The 25,375-nt window shown below is 50.1% G+C and overlaps 2 protein-coding genes across 2 annotated transcripts; both read right to left on the reverse strand.

Moving 5' to 3' along the window:
• Nucleotides 1–12,962: 12,962 nt before the first annotated feature.
• Nucleotides 12,963–13,919, reverse strand: LOC140265366 (olfactory receptor 4S2-like). The gene has a single exon (XM_072361282.1). The coding sequence runs from the start codon at nt 13,917–13,919 to the stop codon at nt 12,963–12,965; it is 957 nt and encodes a 318-aa protein (XP_072217383.1).
• Nucleotides 13,920–21,177: 7,258 nt separating this feature from the next.
• Nucleotides 21,178–22,080, reverse strand: LOC140265420 (olfactory receptor 14J1-like). The gene has a single exon (XM_072361343.1). It carries the CDS (start codon nt 22,078–22,080, stop codon nt 21,178–21,180), a length of 903 nt encoding a protein of 300 aa, XP_072217444.1.
• Nucleotides 22,081–25,375: the final 3,295 nt, after the last annotated feature.

Genomic DNA, 25,375 nt, shown 5'->3' on the forward strand with positions numbered 1-25,375 from the left:
AATAAATAAATAAAAAGAGATCCACTTGTGTCTTGCAGATGGCCTGGTGCCACTTTGACCTTCACATTCCTCACCAGCCATTCCTTGCCGGTGAGTATGAGATCCAGCAGAGCACCTCTCCTCTTTGCTTCCTCTATAGCTTGGCCAAGAAGCTGCCATCTGTGCTCTCCAGAGATCTTCTGGATGGAGTAAGCCCTGCTTTGCTGTCCCTGCAGCAGATACTGGAGTGAATAAGGCCCACAGAGGGGACAAGGGCCTGACAACATCAGGATCCCATCTGTCTGCAGAGGGCACTTTCCACTTGCTCTTCCTGATAAGGAAGTCTGGAACAGACAATGTTGGTCTCCTCTGTTTGCCATTTCCATTAGCTCTGACCTGGCTGCTCTGCCATCCCCAGGCAGAGCTCAGTGCACTCTCACAGAGGGCACTCGCACTTCCTTGTCTTCTCAGCCATCCACCATAAAGACTCTGCATCCCCCTTGTGCTACAGGGCAGTTTTGGAAGCCATTTAACCGCATCCCTGTGGTCCAAACAAGAGCTCAGGCCTGTAGCCTGGTGTTCTCATTAGTTGAAAACAACATATCCTCCCACAAGCCCTGCCCAGCTCTAGAACCCTCTATAGTCCCCCCAAAGCACCCTGTACACCACATCTCTCCCAATAGGCCCTCTAGATTCCCACATCCCCCTATATTCCCCACATCAGCTACCTACATCTCCATATCCCCCTACAGTCCCCTACAGTCCCCCATATTCCCTGCACACCTACCCATTTCCTCATATCCCTTGGCATCCCCCCACAGCCCACTACAACTCCATATACCCCAAGATCCACTCTTACATCCACCCCACTGCCCCCCACAGCCTCATATGATCCTATAAGGGATCATAAGGGCAACGAGGCTTGTGAAGGGCTTGGAGAATCAGCCCTACGAGGAGAGGCTAAGGAAGCTGGGGCTGTTTAGTCTGAGGAAGAGGAGGCTGAGGGGAGACCTTATTGTCGTCTTCCAGTTACCTGAAAGGTTCTTACAGTGAGAGTGGGGCAGGTCTCTTCTCACTAGTGACAAGTGACAGGACAAGGGGAAATGGCCTCAAGTTGCGCCAGGGCAAGTTCAGGTTGGATATTAGGAAGAACTTCTTTACAGAAAGGGTGGTTAGGTACTGGAATAGGCTCCCCAGGGAGGTGGTTGAATCGCCATCCCTGGATGTGTTTAAGAGCCGTTTGGATGTGGTACTCAGGGATATGATTTAGCAGAGTGGTTTTGTTTTTTTTTTTAGAGATGGGGTACTGGTTGGGCTGCAGTTGGACTTGATGATCTTCAAGGTCTTTTCCAACCTGGGTAATTCTATGATTCTATGATTCTATACCCCACCCCCCATAGCCCCATATTACCCTGTAGTCCCTCCACAGCCTCACATTAACCTACAGCCCCTTCAACTCCCCCATCCCCTCCACTCCTCCCCACTGCCTATACTCCCCCATAGTCCCCTACCTATATCATCAGCACAGCCCCTCTTGTCCCATATCCCCTCATACCCTGTCTATAATCCCCCACAGCTTTCTATAACCCCATAGCCACTATAAAGCCTCCTCTAGCCCATAGCCACTCCTATAGCCCCACAACCTCCTATAACCCCCACACAGCTGTAAGTCACTCTACAGCCCCCCTAAAGCCCTGTATAGCCCCACATCCTTCCCTACAGCCCCCACAGCCTCATATCCCCCTATATTCCCACAGCAGCAACCTGCATCCCCATATTCCCCTAGAGCCCCTGACAGCCCCCATATTCCTCTCGCAGCTACCCATTTTCTCATATCCCCTGATATCCCCCAAAAGACCACAATAGCCCCAGATCCCCCCATATCTACTCCTATACACCCTCCACAGCTCCCTATAGCCCCAGATTACCCTACACCCCCCCCAACAGCCCTATAACTCCGCATCCCCCAATATTTACCCCTATACACTTCCAACAGCCCTCTAGAGCCCCATATTATCCTACGGCTTCCCTATCTCACCCCTGCAACTCCCCCATCACCTCCCACATTGGGAGCGACATTTAGGATGTGGAATTGGGATGTGGGATTGGGATTGGGATGAGGGATTGGGATTGACCGGTGGGAGATGGGTTTGGGATGAGGGACTGGGAACGAGATTTGGAATAGGGATTGGGATGTGGGATTTAGGATGAGGGATTGGGATGCGGGATTGGGGCGTTGGATGTGGGATTGGGCTGTGAGGTTTGGGATTGGGATGTGGGCTGTGGGGATATGGATATGCGATGGATATGGGATGGGATATTGGGAAATGGGATAGATATGGGGTGGGCTGTGGATATGGGATGGACTTGGAATGCATATGGGATCGTGGAATCCTAGAATTGCTCAGGTTGGAGAAGAGCTTCGAGGTCCTGCAGTCCAACTGCAGCCCAACCATAGAATCAATGCAGTCTCTCCAGCTCCCTCTGCAGCGCCTTTCTCCCCTCCAGCAGATCAGCACTCCCTCCCAGCTCGGTGCTGTCTGTGAACTTACTGAGGGTGCACTCAATGCCCTGGCCGAGATCCCTGATCAAGGTGTTCAATAGAGGTCCCCCTATACTCCCCCATATTTCCCCTGTATTCAGCCCTGGGGAACACCACTCGTAATCTGCCGCAAGCTGGAAAAGGCTGCTCTGGGTGTCCAGGCTTGGCTGAGTCTGAAGTTGTTTGTCTGAAGACAAAACTGCCAGGACCCAAACAAGGCAGAGGAGCCACGATGCCATGTGAGGTATCTTGATGCCTGTCTGTCCATCTGCACAGCAGGCCCAGCTGCCCCTGTTTCCCCCCTCCATGAGAGCTGCCCCTGCTGCCGCTGCCGGAGTCTGAGGGGCTGTGACACGGCACAAATAACTGCAGGCATAAGGATACAGCAAAGGGTACACAAATCATTTAATAAAACATCACAGAGAACAACGAGTAACGGAAACAGCAATATTCCTAAAATTGCAATCCCACAACAATTGAGTTCCCAGACAGTGTCTCATCCCCAGTGATGACTTTGGAGGACGGCTCTGTTCTGGAGGGGAGGGATGGGGCCATTGTTCGTACCCCTGGAACGCTGTCGCTGCTGCCTGGTGCTGCGGGGCCGACGAGGAGCGCAGGGTTACGGGTAGCCGTACTCGTCAGCTATGGCCATGTCTATCTCCCGCTGCACCAGGAACTGCACGGGGCCGATCTTCATCTGCTGGGCCGCCCGCTGCCGCTCCTCCTGGGCCAGCCTCTTCATGCGCTCCCTCTCGGGCCGCTGCTCGGCTGTGATGGGCAGCGACTCCTTCAGCACTGTGGGTACTGCACCACCTCCCACCCGGGGCCCCACGCAGGGCACAAAGTCCACGGGGCGCTGTGGCCGAGGCTGCTGCTGGTGCAGCTGTGGCAGTGGATCCCTCTGCAGCGGTGAGCTCCTCCGTGGTGGTCGGCGCAGGCAGCTCGGTGCCGTCTTCTTGGCTGCATCCTCCTGTGCCGGCACTACTGGAGGTGCCGGCACTGCCTTGTCTTGGGGCTGGAGGGCAGCAGGGCTGGCGCTGGGTGTGGGTTGGGGCTGCACAGAGGGTGGCTGGTGCACTGGCCCCACCGCAGTCACTCTCTGCCCCAGCGGGTGCACGGCCTGGATGGACTCACACAGGTGCTTGCGCAGCTTGCTGGCAGTGCCCTCTTGCCCGCTGCTGCTGGCTCCTGCACTGACCCCAGACAGCTTCACTTGATTTGGACGTTTGCAGCCTTTTCTTTCTTTTGTTTCCTTGCGTGAAGGCAGCTTCCTTTTCTTGGCTGGAGCGCTGCTGGTAGGCTGCTCCTGCTGGGAACTCTCCCCTTTCTGGGGGGTGCCAGCAGGCACAGGTCGCTTGGCCCGCTTGGTGCTGCCCCTCTTCTTCTTATCTGCCACCCGGCAGATAACAGAGCCCGGTGATGGTGGCGAGGGAGCCTGAAGCACCTGGGGCTCCCTTAGCTGCACCTCCTCGATGGGCTGTGCGGGTTGGGCTGAGGGAGGTGTGCCGACAGCCAGGGTGGTCGGCAGTGGCCTGAGCTGGGCACTGGCAGGTGGCACAGCAGGGTGCAGCTGTGACAACCCACACTGCAGCTCAGACAGGAACCCAGGGGATGGTGGAAGCCCCCAGAAGGGGTCGGTGAGGTTCCCGCTGGCAGCCTGTGCCTCTGTGCTGAGCTCTGTGCAGTCCCAGGGCTTGTCAGGGAGCTCAGCGATGAAGCATCCTGGCCTGCTTGGCTTCTCTCTGGGGACCTCAGCAGCTCTTGCCACGTCTGAAAATGCAAGATGATCACCGTTTTGGGGACTTCCCACACCCACTCTGTGCAAACGCACACCTGTGGGCTCTGCAGCCCCCAAACTCACCACTGATCCAAGAGAGCAAACCCTGAATGTCCTTGATGTCCTCTGGCACATCCGAGCTGGTCGCCACTGTGGGGAAAAGCAAGAAAATCCCAAAGGCTCAATGCCAGCTCTCCTGCACCATGTTCATCCCATACCAAGGGATCTCTGGTGAACATTGGGTTCCCATTACAGATCAGGATGGGAAAGGTAACTGTCAAGCCTGGGGATTAAGACCCCAAGAACACACAATGAGAACAGTCCCAGGAAAGAACAGACAGAAAGCCAAACTAGAAAGGCAGTGCACCAACGCCAGATGCCTGCTGTGTGTCTGTACCTCTCTTGGGTGCTGTGCCACACTCTGTGCTCCTCCCCTGGCTTTCTGCAAGGCTGCGCTTTGCTGGAAGGCTGCTTGCATCAGCTTCTGACACAAAGGAGACAAGAAAGACATGAAGAGCATCTCACTGGAGGAAGATCTGAGCACAGCCAACAACAAGCTCCTGGTCTTCAAGAGCACTTTCTTCAGTTTGCCTTTCTGCTGCCACAGCATTGTGCCCTTTCTGCAGTCAGCACAGATCTGCAGTGTCCTTTCTTCTCTCCTCCATCACACACACTGCCCTTCATGCAGCCCTATTTAAGGGCAGGTACCCACACCACAGCTCACAAGAGCTTCTTACCCACGGAGGCTTTCCGTATTCCCCCTTGCCCTGCTCCATTCCATGGATGCGCAGGCTCCATCCCTACAACAACAGATCATGTGTTGATTTCACAGATACCAACAAGCAGCAGAAATACTGTCCAGTAAGCCCGTGTCCCTGTCCAGCCCCCACCCCCCCCCCCCCCCAAAAAAAACAAAACAAAAAAACAAAACAAAAAAACAAAAACAACACAGAAGGATGCTACTTTGACAGCCCAAACACAATCTGTTTGCTCACTTCTCACTGCTCCTTCCTGCACTCCAAATGGGTGGTTGCTTGGCATCCCCTGAAGCACTGCCCCCGCCCAGAAGTAACAATACTTCCACACTTCATGACAGAGGGCTGAGGACACTCACTTTTGCCTGGCAGTAAGGACGGGTCGTCCCCATTGCGTCCCTCTGTGAGCTGAAAGGCGCCGTTGGATCCCTGGCAGCCTGCTGGCTGCTTCTGAAGAGAGAAAGGAAGAAACATTGGAGGGAACGGGCAGCCACGGTTTACAGAGGTTCCAGATGGTGCCAGAGATGGGATATCAGAATGCTGAGACATTATTTATCACTAAGGGAAAACAGCCTAAGCCACGTCCACGCCATTAGCCCAGGCTGTCTGCAGTGAGCACAGAACCTGACCACTTACTGAGGTCACAAAGGAGCAGTAGGGCTCCTCCCGCTCCGTCCCTTCCCTTAAAAATGAGACAAAGGAAGAAGAACCAAGAAAAGAAACTCAGCCATACCTTTCCACTCACAGAGCAAAAGTAGGAATAGCAGTCGTCTCCGTGCTGAGACATGGCTGGTGAAGTCTCAGAGGAAGCTGAAGCTCCAAGGGCTCTCTCCACAGGAACTTGCCCCGCTCTTGGAAAGAGCTGGCTTCACTAAGACTGCCTCGAACCCCGAAATCTCCTTGTGGACAGGAAGTTGCAACAAGTGAAAAACTGTCAGGAAGAAGCATTTTCCCAGCCTTCTTCTGCACCCAGCCATCCGTGGGGCAGTGAGGCACAAGTTGCTCTCTGTGAAGGCCGCGCTCTCCTTCCTTTGTCATGTCTGCCAGGAAGCTGGGGACCCGGCCGCAGTTTTCCAGGGGAGGAATGCCATTTCATCATCCTCACCGTAACATGGGATGGAATCTCAACAAGAACCCATTTCCCTGCAAACAGCCGTGCTGAGGGCACCGCTGGAGCTGGGAGCTGCCCCCCAGCACAGCTTTTCTGCTGAGACACCTCCCGGCAACCACCCAGCACCAAACCCGGCTCACCTGCTGGGCCTGCTCAGCCCAAGCTGTGCCCAGCTCACGCACACGCTGCAGCGCTGCTTCAGACGGGCTTTCACAGGGTGATCAGCTCCAAGGAGGGCCCAGAGCTCAGTCTGCGTGCAGACGCTCACCAGAGCACCAGCTCTGCTCACCAGCTGTGGCACAAACGTGCCCACCCGGCAACGACTGTGACCTCAGCGAGTGCCCGCATCACTTCTGGGCTTCCATCATAGGCGAAGGAAATGGACTCCTTCTAGATCCAAATGGTAGGAAACCAGCACCAGGGTCATCCAGTGAGGTTATCTGAAGTAAAATAATGGAGAAGATGACTCTTGTGCAGCCCAATAAAAACCCAGATAGGCCGATATGGCTTCATAGTGGTTAATGGAGTTCCAGAGGAACCCAAGGCCGGTACAGGCATCTCTGGTTGGGGATTTAAGACCCAGGGCTGATATTGGCCTCTCAGGCTGTGGCTTTAAGTCCCTGGTCTGTTTCCAGCCTTTCAGCCTTAACCTCACACCCTTAGCACAACTCTTTCTGCTGAGATTCATAGGATCATAGAATCACACAGAATCACAGAATCACAGAATTATAGGGGTTGGAAGGGACCTCTAGAGATCATCGAGTCCAACCCCCCTGCCAAAGCAGGCTCCCTACACCACGTCGCACAGGTAGGCGTCCAGGCGAGTCTTGAATATCTCCAGAGAAGGAGACTCCACCACCTCCCTGGGCAGCCTGTTCCAGTGCTCCGTCACCCTCACTGTAAAGAAGTTCTTGCGCACATTCGTGCGGAACTTCCTATGCTGGAGTTTCAGCCCATTGCCCCTAGTCCTGTCCCCACGCACTACTGAAAAGAGACCAGCCTCGCCACTATGGCTCCCACACTTCAGGTATTTATAAACCTGGATCAAGTCCCCTCTCAGCCTTCTTTTCTCAAGGCTAAACAGACCCAGTTCCCTAAGTCTCTCCTCGTAGGGGAGATGGTCCAGGCCCTTCACCATCTTTGTGGCCCTCCGCTGGACTCTTTCCAAGAGATCCCTGTCTTTTTTGTACTGGGGAGCCCAGAACTGGACACAGTATTCCAGATGAGGCCTCACCAGGGCAGAGTAGAGGGGGAGGATCACCTCCCTTGACCTGCTGGCTACGCTCTTTTTAATGCACCCCAGAATGCCATTGGCCTTTTTGGCTACAAGGGCACACTGCTGGCTCATGGCCAACCTGTCGTCCACCAGGACGCCCAGGTCCCTCTCAGCAGAGCTCCTCTCCAGCAGGTCTTCCCCCAACCTGTACTGGTGTATGCAATTATTTCTACCGAGATGCAAGACTCTACACTTGCTTATGTTAAACCTCATCCGGTTTCTTACTGCCCAGCTCTCCAGTCTGTCCAGGTCTCTCTGAATGGCTGCACAGCCTTCAGGCGTGTCAGCCAATCCTCCCAGCTTCGTGTCATCAGCAAACTTGCTGAGGGTGGCCACTATCCCCTCATCAAGGTCGTTGATGAAGATGTTGAACAAGACTGGACCCAGCACAGACCCCTGGGGGACACCACTAGTCACAGGCCTCCAGCCAGACACCGCACCGCCAATGACAACCCTCTGCACTCTGCCAGTCAGCCAATTCTCGATCCACTTCACCATCCACTCATCTATCCCATACTTCCTCAGCTTTGTTATAAGGATGTCATGGGGGACCGTATCAAAAGCCTTACTGAAATCAAGGTAGACTACATCTACCGCTCTCCCCCCGTCCACCCAGCTAGTGACATCTTCATAAAAGGCCACCAGGTTGGTCGAGCACGACCTTCCCTTGGTGAACCCATGCTGAGTACTCCTGATAACCTCCTTTTCTCCCAGTTGTCTGGAGATGGCATCCAGCACAAGCTGTTCCATCACCTTCCCTGGGACAGAAGTGAGGCTGACTGGCCTATAATTACCCGGGTCATCCTTCTTGCCCTTTTTGAAGACTGGGGTGACATTGGCCATCCTCCAGTCTTCAGGCACCTCCCCAGTTCTCCAAGACCTTTGAAAAATTACAGAGAGCGGCTTAGCAATAACCTCCGCCAGCTCTCTCAGCACCCGCGGGTGCACCCCATCAGGTCCCATGGATTTATGGACATTAATGTTTCCTAAGCACTCACGGACCACCTCTTCCCTAACTAAAGGGAAATCTCCCATTCCCCAGATTCTCTCATCAACCACCGGGGACTGGGATTCCTGGGGGAGAGCCCTTTCACTAAAGACAGAGGCAAAGAAGGCGTTCAGTATTTCCGCCTTCTCAGCATCCCCCGTTACCAGAACACCCCCCTCACTTAGTATGGGGCCCACATTATCCCTAGCCTTCCTTTTGCTGTTAATGTACTTAAAAAACCCTTTTTTATTATCCTTTATCTCCTTAGCTAGATTCAGCTCCAGGTGGGCTTTAGCCTTCCTGGTCGCATCTCGGCAGTCCCTGACTACATTCTTATATTGTTCCCAAGTGGCCAGACCCTTTTTCCACATATCGTGTACTTTCTTCTTTCTGCGGAGCTTGCACATGAGTTCCTTACTCATCCACGCAGGTCTCCTGGCACCTTTTCCTGACTTCTTAGTTACAGAATCACAAGGTTGGAAAGTATCCGCAAGATCATCTAGTCTGACTGTCCTCCCTTTACCATACCTACAGAAAACCCCCTAAACCCCTAACCCATATCTCCTAGCTCCCTATCCAGATGCCTCTTGAACACTGCCAGGGATGGCGACTCCACCACCTCCCCGGCCATTCCAGTGACTGACCACTCTCTGAGAGAAAAAGTTCCTTCTTATGTCCAATCTAAATCTCATCTGATACAATTTGTAGCCACTTCCTCCGGCCCTGTTTGTTGCCTGGGAGAAGAGACCAAGCCCCTTCTGGTCACAACCTCACTTCAGGAAGTTGTAGAGTGCAATGAGGTCTCCTCTGAGCCTCCTCTTCTCCAGACTGAACACACCCAGCTCCCTCTGCTGCTCCTTATAAGACTTGTGCTCCAGACCCCTCACAAATTTTTTTGCCCTTCTCTGGACATGTTCCAGGGCCTCAATGTCTTTCTTGTAGTGAGGAGCCCAAACCTGAACACAGAACTCAAGATGCAGCCTCACCAGTGCTGAGTACAGGGGGATGATCACCTCTCTGCTCCTGTTAGCCACACTCTTTCTAATACAGGCCAGGATGCCACTGGCCCTCTTGGCCACCTGGGCACACTGCTGGCTTGTGTTCAGCTGAGCATCGACCAACACCCCCAGGTCCCTTTCCTCTTCGCAGCCATCCAGCCACTCTGCTCCAAACCTATAGCGCTGCATGGGGTTATTATGGCCAAAGTGCAGGACCCGGCACTTGGCCTTGTTGCACCTCATCCCAATCATCTCATCCCAGTGATCCTGCTTATCTAGACCCCTCTGAAGGGCCTCCCTACCCTCAGCAGATTGACACCACCTCCAACTTGGCGCCACCTGCAAACTTACTGAGGGTACACAGAATCCCCTCATCTAGGTCATCAACAAAGATACTAAACAAGATGGGCCCCTGTACCGATCCCTGGGGACACCACTTGTAACGGGTTGCCAGCTGGACTTAACTCCATTAATCACTACCTGTTGGACACAGCCCTCTAGCCAGTTCTTTACCCAAAGGCGGGTATGCCTGTCCAGGCCACGGGCAGCCAGTTTCCCCAGGAGAATACTGTGAGAGACAGTGTCAAAGGTTTTGCTGAAGTCTAGGTAGACTAAATCAACAGCCTTCCTCTTGTCTTCCAGTCTGGTCACCCAGTTGTAGAAGGAGATGAGGTTGGGCGAGCAAAACCTGCCTTTCATGAACCTATGCTGTCTAGGCCTGATCTCCTGGATGCCACGTACAAGCTGCGTGATCTCACCCAAGATGATTTGTTCTGTAACTTTCCCTGGTACCGAGGTCAGGCTGACAGGCCTGTAGTTCCCCAGATCCTCCTTACGGCCCTTCTTGTAGATGGGAATCACATCGGCAAGTCTCCAACCTTCTGGGACCTCTCCAGACAACCAGGAATGCTGGTAGATGGCAGAGAGCAAGCTCGGCAATCACCCCCGCTAGCTCCTCCAGCAACCAAGGGTGGAGCCCATCTGGTCCCATGGATTTGTGACAGTCCAGCTGGAAGAGGAGCTTTTTGTCTCCACCTGAATCGCTAGGGGAGTATTGTGCGTTCCATCCCAGACTTCCAGATCAGGGCATAAAGTGCCCTGAGGATAACTGATCTGCCTATTAAAGGCAGATTTAAAGAAGGCATTGAGGACCTCAGCCTTCTTATCCTCAGTAGTCACATTCCCCGCTCCATCAGCTAAAGGATGGACATTTTCCCTGGTTCTTGTCTTACCACTGATACATTTGTAAAAGGATTTCTTGCCCTCTTTTACTGCAGTGGCCAATCGGAGCTCAAGTTGGGCTTTTGCCTTCCTAACTTCCTTCCTGCATATCTTAGCAACTTCCTTGCAATCTCCCCAAGTAGCCTGTCCTTTCTTCCAGAGGACGTAGATCCTCTTTTTCTTCCTGAGTCTCAACAATTGTTCCCAGTTCATCCACACTGGTCTTCTTCCCCTATGGCTCACCTTATGGCATTCAGGGACAGCCTGTTCTTGTGCCTTTAAGATTTCCATCTTGAGGAGTGTCCAGGCTTCCTGGACCCCTCTACTCATAAGGAGCGACTCCCAAGGGACCCGTGCTACAAATGTCCTGAGCAGGTCAAAGTCTGCCCTCTGGAAGTTCAGGATAGTGGTTTTGCTAGTCACCCTTCTGACATCTCCAAGAATAGAGAATTCTACCATTTCATGGTCGCTCTGCCCAAGACAGTCCTCAACCTTCTCAACTCCTACCAGTCCTTCACTGTTAGTGAAGAGCAGGTCTAGCAAGGTATCACCCCTGCTAGGCTCTTGTACCAGCTGTATACGGAAGCTATCTTCCATACACTCTAGAAACCTCTTGCACTGCTTCCTCTGCTCTTTATTATATTCCCAGCATATATCAGGGAAGTTGAAGTCTCCCAAGAGAATGAGTGCTGGCGATTGTGTGACTTCAGTGAGCTGCTCATAGAATGCCTCACCCATCAATTCATCCTGATAAGGTGGTCTATAAGAGACCTTCAGCAAGATGTCACCCCTGCAGGCCTTCCCCCTGATCCTTACCCACATGCACTCGTCTTTATCATTCCAAAGCCCAAGCTCTTCAACATCAAAACTCTAATATAAAGGGCCACACCACCACCCTTTCTTCCTCATCTATATCTTCTGAAGAGCTTGTAACCATCCATCACAGCGCTCTAGTCACAGCAGTGATCCCACCATGGATCGGTAATAGCAACTAGGTCATGGTTTGCCAGATGCACAGTTGCTTCCAGCTCCTCCTGCTTGTTAGCCAAGCTGCGTGCCCCTTCAGCTGGGGCATCTGCCTCACTCCCAGCTCAAGCAGCATTCCCCTAGGCTCATCTCTGGTGAGCCCTGTTTTGTCCCCTCCCCCATTGTAGTTAGTTTAAAGCTCTTTCGATAAGCCCTGCTGTCTTCTGTGCTAGGATTTGTTTCCCCCTTTGAGATAGTTGGGTTCCATTCATGGATAACAGGCCGGTGGCCAAGTAAACTGCCCTGTGATCAAAGAACCCAAAGTTTCTGGCTCAACACCAGCCTCTGATCCAAGTATTCTTTGCTCGTGCTTTCCAAGCCTGCTCCATGTCCCTCACTGCCCCTGAAGGTATAGAACAATAAAATCACTTGAGCTCCCGCTCTTTGAACTAAATGGCCTAAACTCCTGAAATCTCTTTTCATAGTTTGTAGGCTTCTCTAAGAAATTTCATCATTGTTCACCTGAACTATGAGTAGTGGAAAATAATCAGTGGACTTAACCAGCTTTGGGAGTTTCCTCGTTATGCCCCTGACCTGATGCCAGGAAGGCAGCAGACTTCCTGACGGCTTGGGTCCAGTCTGCATATGGAGCCCTCTATTCCTCTGAGAAGGGAGTCACCCACCATGACCACCCTTCTTTCTTTCATGACAGAGGTAGTCTCAAGGCATGGTGGTGACTGCCTTGCATCAGGCTCCCTCCTAGGCAGATCCTCCATTGCCTCCCCACTCATATCTCCTTCAATTTCCAGTGTCTCAAACCTGTTGCTTAGAGGGAGCTGGGGAAGAGGGCTAGGCAGGCGGAGGGGCTCCTCTGATATCAAGTTGGGACTGTCTTCCAACCCTCCTCATCAGTCAGGTCTGTCTGACTGTGACAGAGCAGGGAGTCAACCACTTTTCTGGGGGTATCTGCCTGGCACCCTTCCCTCAGGGATGCCAGTGAATCACTCCACCAGTCCATCTCCTGATCACACTCCCTGATGGTTCTGCTGGCACCTCATGTCAGAGCTTTAATTGAGAGCCTATTGAGATCCTACAGCATGTTCAGTGTTTCTGATGGCGTTTATCTATTTGATGGTGTTTCAGGTAGTTCTGGGGAGCCCCACTGGGAGACTGTGCTCATTGACAAGAGGACAGGAAATGTCAACTTGTCACAGGATTTACAGTGTCCTCCAAACCAAAAGATGAGCCTTCAGTGTGAATGAACAAGCTTTTATTCAAAAGGAATCTTAGTGGCAATGCTGACCAAATATATCATTGTGAAAGATCCTTTGGGAAAACTGTCCATGTTTCTACACCTTTGCCTTTTCACTTTCTACTCTTCTACTCCACAGTTTTCTCATGGCATTCTTTACCTCTTTATTCCTCAGTGTGTAGATTAGGGGGTTTAGCATGGGGGCAATTAGGGTATAAAATAGTGCCATGATCTTGTCCTCCGAGAGATCACTGGATGGGCGTATGTAGGTGAATGTGCACGGCCCGAAGAACAGAACCACCACAGTGATGTGGGACCCACAGGTGGAGAGGGCCTTGCGCCGTCCTTCAGATGTGTGACTTCTCAAGGAGACCAGGATCACCACGTAAGACACAACCAAAATGAAGAAAGAGCTCAGAGGTATCATCCCACTGTTGGCAATGACAATGATGCTGACGGCGTAGGTGTCAGCGCAGGCCAGCCGTAGCAGGGGATGGACATCGCAGAAGTAGTGGTCAACTTTGTTGGGGCCACAGAAGGGGAGCCGAGCGGTCAGAAGAGCCTGCACAATGGAGTGCGCACAGCCTCCCAGCCATGAGCCCACCACCATGCGGCTGCATGTGCGCCTAGTCATGAGCGTGGTGTAGTGGAGAGGTCTGCAGATGGCTGTGTAGCGATCATAGGCCATCACTGTGAGGATGAAGATCTCTGTGCAGCCGAAGAAATGGACCCCAAAGAGCTGTGCTATGCAGCCCACAAAGGAGATGGTTTTGTTTTTGACAAGGAAGTCAGCAATCAATTTGGGAGCTGTGACAGAGGAGTAACAGATGTCTACAAAGGACAAGTAGCAGAGGAAGAAGTACATGGGGGAGTTCAGATGTTGGCTGCTAATCACGGTAACAATAATGAGCAGATTTCCCACCACGTTAATTGTATAGAAGCAAAGAAACATTACAAAGTACAGTCCCTGCACACCTTGTCTCTCAGAGAGGCCGATGAGAATGAACTCCTTCACACCACTTGCATTCACCGCATTGGTCACTTGGGTAGCCATACTCGACACACAGCCTGTGCACATGCAAAAGCAAGGACATGTTATTTGACATCATCATCTCTAATAATTAATTCTGTACCAGAAACTGGGAAGCACATAGGATTACTGTTAACCCTACAAAAGGATTGCTTTCCCCATTTTTTCCCCCTGGGTATTTCATTCTCCTTGAGTGAAACTTTGGCCATGGCTGTCACGTGCTCCTTCATCCTGGTTCTTTGGGGTTGTGAAGGACTGAGCCTACAGTCACTGTGCTGTGAAGGACAGTGAGAGGCACAACAAAGGCGCAGGGCAGGATGTTTTCCCCCATTATAGTCCAAGGTTATGATTACAACCCTTGTGAAAAGAATGCCTTTATGAGTATCACTTGGATATATCACTTGGAATACTGATTTGTTTTGTAAATATAAGTGATTTTTGAATTGTTGCTCATGAGGGAAATGAAACTACATACAGAAAAAAAAAAAAAAAATCTTTTTTACCTATACCCATTTTGGAGGAAAAAATTGCAATGTCATGGGCTGAAAAAATGAGTTCTGGGGAAGTTGTCTGTCATGGAGAAAACAGCAAAAAATTTCTTTAGTCACGTACCGCTTCAGTATTTATCTTGCTCTGAATCTCAGTATTTGCCTTGCTGCCATGCTATCTTGTGAGGAAAGAGGGCTGAAAGCATCATTTCAAACCATCTGTCCCAGCGTTATGTGCATTTCACCTATTGCTGAGTTCTCACGCGCTTTGTGGGGCATTATCACAGGTTCATGTCTGCTTAATGCAACTCATCTAGAAGGTGCTCAGAACAGATACCTCTGTAGAGGCAGAGGGGCTATAGTGGAGTCCTTTACAGAGTCACTTCTTTTTCCCCTGACCAGGAGGGGTTCAACTAAATGACTGTCACCAGGTAAATTTAACTTCAGAGAAATAAACATTTTAATACCCTGGAAGTCACTGATGCCACTCTATTACTTGTGTTGTGGTTGAATTCCGTATTCGTGGGCATCTGTCAGTCTCTGCAGTTTCTCCTTCCAGAACATGGTGCTCCTTGGCTTCAGTTGGTTCCAATCATCGCCCCTTAGTAGTAAAGAAGTAAACTTCATCTTTAAAAAGCCATTAATATTTCCAGCTCCATCAGAGTTCCTTTAGCCCTAGAAACCAGCAGATGCAAACTCTTCATGGAATTTACCCAGAAATAGGAACTCTTAGAAGTAAATGACTGCCTAAGCTGGATGCTTTTTAGTTTGCTGACGCTCCTAAGTCAACTGGTGTTCAAAATGACCATGACGCACCTTGGCCAATGAAACCACAGTCAGTTCTCCCTGGGTGTGCAGGTGATCCCTGAGCAGAGAACAATATGGAATGATGCAGTGAACTCAAGCTCTGCAGAACCACTTTAACATTACAGCAGAATCAGAGACTGTTGAGTGAGCCAGGAAAATAAATAAATAAAATAAATAAATAAAGCACCCTCAGGAAACACCAAAATGGTGAAAACCCAGGATTCCCTGAAGGAAACCCACAACCCATAACCTGAGGAGGAAGCTGTCTAATTCACAGCAGAGATGCCTACTTATTTCTGATGGCAGATATGACAAATTCAGTAGAGGATTCCCAAAGGTTCTGTCTTACCCCTTCAAGAATATTTTCCAGGACTTCACTGGTCTATGATGTAATTCAGCCACCTACAAAATGAAATAAACACAACATGGAACACCTAACATTTCAGAAAGGATTAAAAAAAATTGCCTTCTCCTTATTGCTCCTTATGTAGTTTGTGGAAGGGAAGGCGGGGGGGGGGGGGGGGGAGTGGAAGGTGTAGGGAAAGGGAAAGGGAAAGGGAAAGGGAAGGGGAAAGGATGAAGGGGCATAATAAAAATAAAGAACGAAGTCAGATAAGCTGAAAAACCTACCTCTTCTGTATTTGCAGGTCTAATTTTCTTGTGGATGAGCCGTATGATTTTATCTTATTACCTGCATTCCCCAGCAGGGATGTGTTAGGGCACAGACTTTAGAAGAAATGTTGAATGTAAAGCTTTCAGCACTTGCTCTGTGTAATCCCATCCAATTCTCTCTAGCTATTCCTTGCCTACGAGTGAACTGCTCTGCCTGGATAATGGGTACAGACAGCAGTGTGTTCACAGACCCACAGCAGAAAGCAGCTCTGAGAAGGAAACCATTTAAGTACCTCTCTTCAATGCTCTCCAAGGAAATCTCTCACCTGAAAAGCTCTTGGGGACAGAGGAGGGAGGAAAGAAAGGAAGAGGCAAAGGAGATGTGAATTCCATCCTTACCGAGAAGTTTGAGTAAACATATTTTAAAGGCCAAGTCATCACTCAGTGTTATAGTTTTGCAAAGGGTGGAGGAGCATTAGGTCCACTGCTTTGGCTTTCTAGCCAAATTTCTAGGTGTCATGGTTTTGTAATTTTAGCTATTGGTATATTTTGCTATCCCAGAGGACCTCATGGGTGTGGGTGTGCTTCCAAGCTGTGCAACTTCAATTTCAAAGCAGGCCTCTCAGTCTTTGGAAAACTCTCTCTTTCTCTCTCTTATTTTACTTGATTTATTAGCCTCAATTTCAATTAGATTGTATTATATTGTGTTATCTTGTATTCCAGTATCACAGTAAAATAAGTTTTCCTCCTTAGATTGTTGCTGTTTCTCTGTTTGCTTCCTTGAGCCCAGCTCCCATCTCCCTACCCCTTTCTCTTTTTCCCTTCCCATTTATTTGGAGGCCAGGGGGCCAATGGGCCTACTGTCCCCCTGCTTTTTCCCCCCCATCACGGACATAGATTGATCTAGATAACTCTGTGACAGGGATGCTTGCCTTTGACAGCTGAGACTTTTATCAGTTTGACCAGCTTCTTCAACAGATTCTTTTGATTATCCTGGTCTTCATCAGGTATTTCTGATACTGCCACAGGTTCATCACGATTAATTGCCAGGGACAATTCCTCCCACAAGACATCTTGTCTCTTCTCCATTTTATCTAGTATTTCTGCCATTTGGCAGATGGCAGATATGGAGGCATGGTGTCATGGTTTTGTGCTGTCAATATTCTACATCATGACATCATGTGCGGTATGAATCATTAGCTGAGGGTACAAATAGTGGTAAACTGTTTTGGTGGTATAAGAAAGTGTAACAGAGGGTATGTGGAAGTGTAACAGAGTATATGCGGAAGTGTAACAGAGGGTATGCAGAAGTGTAACAGAGGGTATGCGGAAGTGTAACAGAGGGTATGCGGAAGTGTAACAGAGGGTATGTGGAAGTGTAACAGAGGGTATGTGGAAGTGTAACAGAGGGTATGCGGAAGTGTAACAGAGGGTATGCGGAAGTGTGGAAGGTTCATGCTCCAGATCTGTGGAATGGCAGCATCCCGAGTACTCAGCTCTTGGAGGAAACTACATATCCCAGGGGACGACGCGGCCAGAGACGAATCACCAGAGGAGGAGGACACATATGTAATCTCACTCCCAGGCTGGAACATCCTTCTTTTCACTCTGTCTATTGCTTTGGAGCGCTCCATCCCTGCCGTCTCCCTCTATCAGCAACGTTCCAGCCTGTCGCCTAGAGATCGCAGTAGGCCTCCCGGTTCTCGGGGACACTTTTTTCTCTCTTTTTTCTCTGTCTTGTTTGATTTAGTAGTTGTAGTTATATTGTATCATATTGTGTCACCTTGTATTCCAATATTATTCGTATTTAGTAAAATAAGTTCTTTCCTTAGATTGCTGCCATTGTTTTTGTTCATTTCCCTCCTTCCAGGGGCAGCAGCCCCTATCACGGGTAAATCTAGATAACCCGATTACACATGGGATGGTGGTAATTTTTGTTCCAAGTTTTGAAGTGTTAGAATCGGTTCAAAAATTGGGGGTCTTCTGTCTAGGTCTTCGTATTGGTCGTTGCTACCGAAGAAATGGCATACCTCTCCAGTGTTGCTCTTGTGAGCTTCCACCATATTTCAGGTGTACTTGTCACACTCTCAGGATCATGGTCTTGGTGTGGATCATTAGAAACAAATGTGGGATCTATGGCTGTTTCTCTCAAATACTGGGTGTCTTTCTCAACATTATTCCATCTTCTCAGCCCAGGCTCCAGCTCAACTTTGAAAGGATATCATAGAATCACAGAATCATAGAATTACTCACGTTGGAAAAGACCTTGAAGATCAAGTCCAACCGCAGCCTAACCAGAAGCCTATCTCTAAAAACAACAACAACAACAAAACACAACAAAAAAATCTGCTAAAAATCTGCTAAATCATATCCCTGAGTACCACATCCAAACGGCTCTTAAACTCATCCAGGGATGGCGTTTCAACCACCTCCCTGGGGAGCCCATTCCAGTACCTAACCACCCTTTCTGTAAAGAAGTTCTTCCTAATATCCAACCTAAACTTGCCCTGGTGCAACTTGAGGCCATTTCCCCTCGTCCTGTCACATGTCACTAGTGAGAAGAGACCTGCCCCACTCTCACTGTAAGAACCTTTCAGGTCTCCCCTCAGCCTCCTCTTCCTCAGACTAAACAGCCCCAGCTTCCTTATAGCCTCTCCTCATAGGGCTGATTCTCCAAGCCCTTCACGAGCCTCGTTGCCCTTCTCTGGACCTGCTCCAGTACCTCTATGTCTTTTTTGTACTGAGGAGCCCAAAACTGGACACAGTACTCGAGGTGAGGCCTCACCAATGCCGAGTACAGGGGCAGGATGACTTTCTTAGTCCTGCTCACCACACCATTCCTGATACAAGCCAGGATGCCATTGGCCCTCTTGGCCACCTGGGCACACTGCTGGCTCGTATTCAGCTGACTGTCCATCAGCACACCAAGGTCCCTTTCTGTCTGGGAACTTTCCAGCCACACTTCCCCAAGCCTGTAGGGTTGCCTGGGGTTGTTGTGACCAAAATGCAGGACCCAACACTTGTCCCTGTTGAAACTCATTCCATTAACCTTGGCCCATCGATCAAGTCTATCCAGGTCCCTCTGTAGTGCCCTTCTCCCCTCAGGCAGATCAACACTCCCTCCCAGTCGTCTGCAAACTTACTGAGGGTGCACTCAATCCCCTCATTCAATCTTTACTTCACAACAAATAATATTCTTTCCCAGACGGTGTTGACTCCATCCAGACATCTACCAATCCCTCTGTCAATAGCAGGGTCTTGGGCAATGTTTCCTAGTTGATGAGCTTCATTACTCCCTAGGGACACACTACTGGCCCCGTTGTCCCAACACCAAAGCAACCAGGCAACAACAGTTTCATCTGAGTATCTCATGAACTCCTTTCTTGTGCCTTGGATTTCAGTCATTTTCAGGGGTGGGCACTGTGACTCCCTCCTTATCACTCTGCTCTCCATGCCTCTTACTTTTCTCCGCTGCCTTTCTGCATGGGAGGTTTTGAGGAGGGCCCCTCGCCTGGATCTTCCTCTTCTTCCTCCATTTCTTTTTCTTTCTGTTCCAGGCGTGAGGACACCCATTTCCACTTCATGCCTTCCACACAGGCAACTGACACTGACACTGGTGCTTCCTGTGATTGACCAAGATTGACCTGGAGGTTTACCCTTTTGGTTTGAGTCTCAGTTTGGAAACTCCCTCTCTCCACACTAATATTATATAGAGTTCAGTAAGCACAAGCCAAGCCCCAGATAAGCCATTCCTCCTCAGATCTTTCTGAGCTGCACCATCCCTCACTCAGATACTTGCTTTGTTTCTCAGGGTCCCACGGGTGTTCAAGAGTAAAATCCCATGACACTGGGTGTCCCCACACTTCTAAGCTCTCTCCTAAACCTCTCCATTTTCCGTACCACTCAGCATTCTCTGGTTCTGGGTAAGGCTTCCCCGACATAATGTAAATTACAATTACAAGGAATGCATTCAGAGAGACTGACAGCATGGTACTTAAGCTGGCACCCTGAACATGCATAAGGAACTGGGATGAGCACCTGGTGACCAGTCCAAACACTGTATTGTCAGTTAAATTAACTAGGATGGACAGGGACCAGGCAGGTATCTCCATCCGTGCCCTTAACTGATTATAGGTATGTGCAACTCTGACACAGAACATGAGGAGCTTAAAAAGAAATCAGCAAGTTCCAAGGAACATAATGGTCCTTAGTCCTCTATACAATGCTCTTAAAATGAAGTAGATGCCCATAGTTGCCTGCACTCTCCACCAATAGTTGTCATACCCTAGATGTAAGGCCATGGCAGGGGGCACACGGCCCGGGAAAAGAAAAAAGAATAGAGAAAGGAGCAAAGGGAAAAAAAAAAAAAAAAAAAAAAAAAAAAAAAAAAAAAAAAAAAAAAAAAAAGGGGGGGGGGGTTTGCTGTGACCTGGCCTGTGCTGGCCACAAGATCCAGGAGAGGGGGAACAGCAGAGAGTGAGCATACAGTTTTAACAAAGAGAAAACACAATGGCAACAATCTGAGGAGGAACAGTAATTTACTAAATGTAACCAAATCAAACAAAACAAGAAAGAGAAGAGTACCCAAAACGGGAGTCAAACCATGATAGTGTGAGGGCAGCATGTGCTTTTCTCTGTGGGGAGCTGAGAAGGCCAGAGGCAGAGAGCGGCTGGGATCCGGTCTGAAATCCCACCCTGCTTCCTCTTCACTCCAAGTCCTCCGGGGATGCTGACCTCGGGCCCCCACCCTCTCCCCCCCCACAGGAACCCAAAATGCTATAAACGGTGGTAACAAGGAAAGAGGACGTTAACTCTTCAGCTGCCACTGTTCTGCATGATGTTCTGTTGTGGAATACCAACAACAGAAATCACAACACCACAACACAGAGGCACTGACAGACGTGAACCTGAAAGCACAGACCCCAGCCAGGACCCCAGGGATGTCCCGTCAGCTGTTGCAGGCTGAAGTCACCACACAGTCTGATGAACAGCCGTGTGCTTCCTGCTGGACTGTGGGTTTCTTAGAACATCCGACCCCAACAGCTCCAGAAATGTCTCACAAGAAGGAGGACAGACAGAGTCGCTGCACGTCCTTTATTCTGTTAAGCTTCACAGGGAGCCTCATTCATTATGTGCAGTGTATCTGGGCTACACAACAAAGGGACAAGCTGAAGAGGAACTGATTTGAATAATGACGTTTTAGTGAAAAGCATTACAGTATTTTAAAAAAGGAATCAGATTTAATACATTGCACTTATAAAAACTGATCAAAACAAAACAAAACAAAGGGTTTGTAACAGTAAAAAGCTGCATTATATGTCATGAATTCCAAAAGATGGGCAGTTCAGTGTTTTTGAAACACATCTGGTCATCACTTACCTCACTGCATCCTTGACTTCCTGGTTCCTCATGCTGTAGATGACGGGGTTCAGTGCTGGAGGCACCACTGAGTACAGAAGTGCCACCATCAGGTCCATGAATGGGGAGGAAATGGAGGCGGGCTTCAGGTAGGCAAAAAAGGCAGTGCTGAGAAACAGGGAGACCACAGCCAGGTGAGGGAGGCACGTGGAGAAGACTTTGTGCCGTCCCTGCTCAGAGGGCATCCTCAGCACGGCCATGAAGATCTGCACATAGGACAGAACTATGAAAACAAAGCACCCAAAGCCTAAACTGGCACTAAAAATGATAAGCACAACTTCCCTGAAGTAGGAGCCTGAGCAGGAGAGCTTGAGGATCTGGGGAACTTCACAGAAAAACTGGTTGACAGCATTGCCTTGGCAGAGAGGCAGTGAAAACGTACTGGCAGTGTGCAGCAGGGAATTGAGAAACCCAGCGCCCCAGGCAGCTGCTGCCATGGTGGCACAAGCTCTGCTGTCCATCAAGGTCCCGTAGTGCAGGGGCTTGCAGATGGCAATGTAGCGGTCATAGGACATGATGGTGAGAAGGGAACACTCTGCTGAGATGAGGAAGAGAAAGAAAAAGATCTGTGCAGCACATCCTGCGTAGGAGATGGCCCTGGTGTCCCAGAGGGCGTTGGCCATGGCTTTGGGGAGAGTGGTGGAGATGCAGCCCAGGTCGAGGAGGGCCAGGTTGAGCAGGAAGAAGTACATGGGGGTGTGCAGGCGGCGGTCGCAGGCTACGGCTGTGCTGATGAGGCCGTTGCCCAGGAGGGCAGCCAGGTAGATGCCCAGCAAGAGCCAGAAGTGCAGGAGCTGCAGCTGCCGCGTTTCTGCCAACGGCAGCAGGAGGAACTTGCTGATGGAGCTGCTGTTGGGCATCTGCTGATCCTGGGCTTGGAGTCCTGCTCAGAGCACAGAAGATAATGACCACTACAGATTATTCTCAGAAACTCTGCTCCTGAAATACTATAAAAGTTCTCCTTTCCCTTTGGAAAATGTTCATTTAACTCCAGCTTTTGTGAGCTTCACCATCTCTTTAGGAGTAGAAGACTAGGCAGTTCTTAATGTCTTCTCATATTCTTATCATATCCCAGCCTCCTGGATATTTTCCTCTCTATTCCAGCAGCTTCTCGTGACCCCAGCCCCAGCCTCTGTGCAATTTAGTTTTTCTTAGTGAAATCAGCATGTTTTCAGGACAAGTGTAGTATTAATGTCTGCAGAAAACAGAGATAACTTTTATCATTTTAGGAAGGAGAGGCTAAATGCACATTCTGTGCATTCTGTGTGACTGTTCACAAAACAACCAAAGGATTGAAGAAATATTTGGTAGTCTCAGAGCTGTGCTCAAAATTGACAGTCCCTTTTAGATTTCTGCAAACAATCCTTTTTGCCTTCCAGCAGAACAGGAAATGGAAAATCCCTGCCTTGGCTCTCCTCTTGCAAAGAACCCTCACAGTGGAGCTGTGATCCCCTGCCCCAGGCAGCAGCTGTGGCAGCACAAGCCCCTCTACCGGGGGGCTCCTTCCCCCCACACGTCTCCCCGCAGCACCCTGGACAGCTCCCCGGGCAGGCTGAGTGCTGAGCCTGGCAGGCGGCAGAGTCCCATAGCCGGCACACAGCCCCTGGGGCACAGCAGGGACCCTGCTCTGCAGGACAGCCCTGGGCACCCGCCTGCAGCCCCACATGCACAGCCTGCAGCCGTGCTGGGACATGCAGCCCTCAGGGCTGTGCTCTGATGTTGCAGCATGGAAGCCCTCAACTGGAGGAGAAGGCTTTTTCCACAGTAAAGAATCATGCAGTGCCTGCAGCCAGATCTGCTATGGGATGTCCCAGATTAAGTTAACCCTCTATGAAATGCAGCTGCACGGTCTGCAGTGAAACTTACCTTGTCATGGTCTGTGGGCAATGCTCCTGCAGTGAGCTCACAGCCTGCTCACACCGTTCACATCCTGCATGCTCTCTCCCCTTTCTCTCCTCTCCTTCCTTTAACTGCAGGCTGTGCTGTGCACAAGAGCTGCTCCTGGGCACAGCTGTCTCTCTGCAGCCCTGCCCATTTTTAAGAGCTCCCTGTGTCCCAGGAGCCCGGCCCAGCTCAGCAGAAGAATATGTCATGTTTATCCTCCCACTTGTCTCCCCTGAGATGTCCCTGGATCCTCATGGCAAACAGCTCCTGAAAGACAACAGCATCATGACAGTACATTAAAATCTGTTGAATTTAACACCAGATTTCTAGTGGTCAGTGACTAGTTCCAGACATGTGGTGAGTCCTACCACAGAATGTTTGCTGAAACACAAAGGGCACACATACCAGGACAGGATATCATAGTATCATAGAATCACCATGGTTGGAAAAGACCTAAAAGATTTTCCAGTCCTACTGTTCACCTATCACTAATAGCTCCCACTAATCCATGTCCCTCAATACAACATCCAGTCATTCCTTGAACACCTCCATGGTCAGTGACTACACCAATCCCATGGGCAGTCCGTTCCAGGTCCCAAAATGCAGGACGTAGCCTTTGGTCTTGTTGAACCTCATCCCATTGACTTCAGCCCAGCTCTCCAGCCTGTCCAGATCCCTCTGTAGGGCCTTCCCTTTCTTCATAGGGGAGATGCTCCAGTCCCTTCACTACCTTTGTGGCCCTCTGCTGGGGTGTTTCATGGAGGTCCCTGTCTTTTTTTGTACTGGGGAGCCCAGAACTGGACACTGTTCTCCAAATGATGCCTTACCAGGGCAGAGTAAAGGGGTAGGATCACCTCCCTCGACCTGCTAGACATTCTCTTTTTCATGCACCCCAGAATGCCATTGGCCTCTTTGGCCATGAGGGCACACTGCTGGCTCATGGCCAACCTTTTGTCCTCCAGGATGCCCAGGTCCCTCTCAGCAGAGCTCATCTCCAGCAGCTCATCCCCCAACCAGTCCTGGTGCATGCAATTATTTCTTCCTAGGTGCAAGACTCTACACTTGCTTTTGTTAAACCTCATCTGGTTTCATACCGCCTGGCTCTCCAGCCTGTCCAGGTCTCACTGAATGGCAGCACAGCCTTCAGGCGTGTCAGCCAATCCTCCCAACTTTGTGTCATCAGCAAACTAGATGTTGGTGGCCACTATTCCCTCATCAAGGTCACTGATAAAGATGTTGAACAAGACTGGACCCAGCCCTGACCCCAGAGGTACACCACTACTTACAGGTCACCAACCAGATTCTGCGCCGCCAACGACAATCCTCTGTGCTCTGCCAGTCAACCAGTTCTCAACCCACCTCACTGTCCACTCATCTATCCCACATTCCTCAGCTTTGTTATAAGAATGTCATATGAGACAGTATCAAATGCCTTGCTGAAATTAAGGTAGGCTACATCCACCGCTCTCGCCTCATCGACCAAGCAAGTGAAAAGGTCATAGAAGGCTGTCAGGTTGTTTGATCATGACCTCCTCTTGGTGGACACATGCTGACTACTCCTGATATCCTCCTTTTCTTCCAGCTGTCTGGAGATGGCTTCCAGCACAAGCTGTTCCATCACCTTTCCAGGGACTGAGGTGAGGCGGCCTAGCCTGTAATCACCCAGATCTTCCTTCTTGCCCTTTTTGAAGACCGGAGTGACACTGGCTATCCTCCAGTCTTCAGGCACCTCCCCCATTCTCCAAGACCTCTCAATAATGATAGAGAGCGGTTCAGAAAACACCTCTGCCAGCTCCCTCAGCACTCATGGATTCATCCCATCAGATCCCATGGCTTTATGAACATTGGTGTGGCCTAGGCGCTCACGGACCACCTCATCCCTGACTAAAGGCAAGCCTTCCATTCCCCAGACCCGCTCACTGGGTCTGGGATTCCTAAGGGAGAGCTTTTTCACTGAAGACAGAAGCAAAGAATGCCTTCAGTATCTCCAGCGTCTCAGCATCACTCATTACCAGAATACCCCCCTCACTTAGTAGTGGTCCCACAGTCTCCCTAGTCTTCCTTCTCTTCATAACATACTTTATAAATAAATAAATAAATAAATAAATAAATCTTTTTTATTTTTCTTTTTTAATGAGTGTCAACCAATTTATGTAATACTATGTTCTGCTTGCAAGGAACTGTGTGAGAGATGTGGGCCAATCTGTGCTGGTTCTGGTGTTTATAATTGAATAATACAGACCCTTAATGGAAAAGTTATATGGTAGTAAG

The sequence above is a fragment of the Excalfactoria chinensis genome, unplaced genomic scaffold, assembly GCF_039878825.1.
Source record: "Excalfactoria chinensis isolate bCotChi1 unplaced genomic scaffold, bCotChi1.hap2 Scaffold_85, whole genome shotgun sequence".
Lineage (NCBI taxonomy): Eukaryota > Metazoa > Chordata > Aves > Galliformes > Phasianidae > Excalfactoria > Excalfactoria chinensis.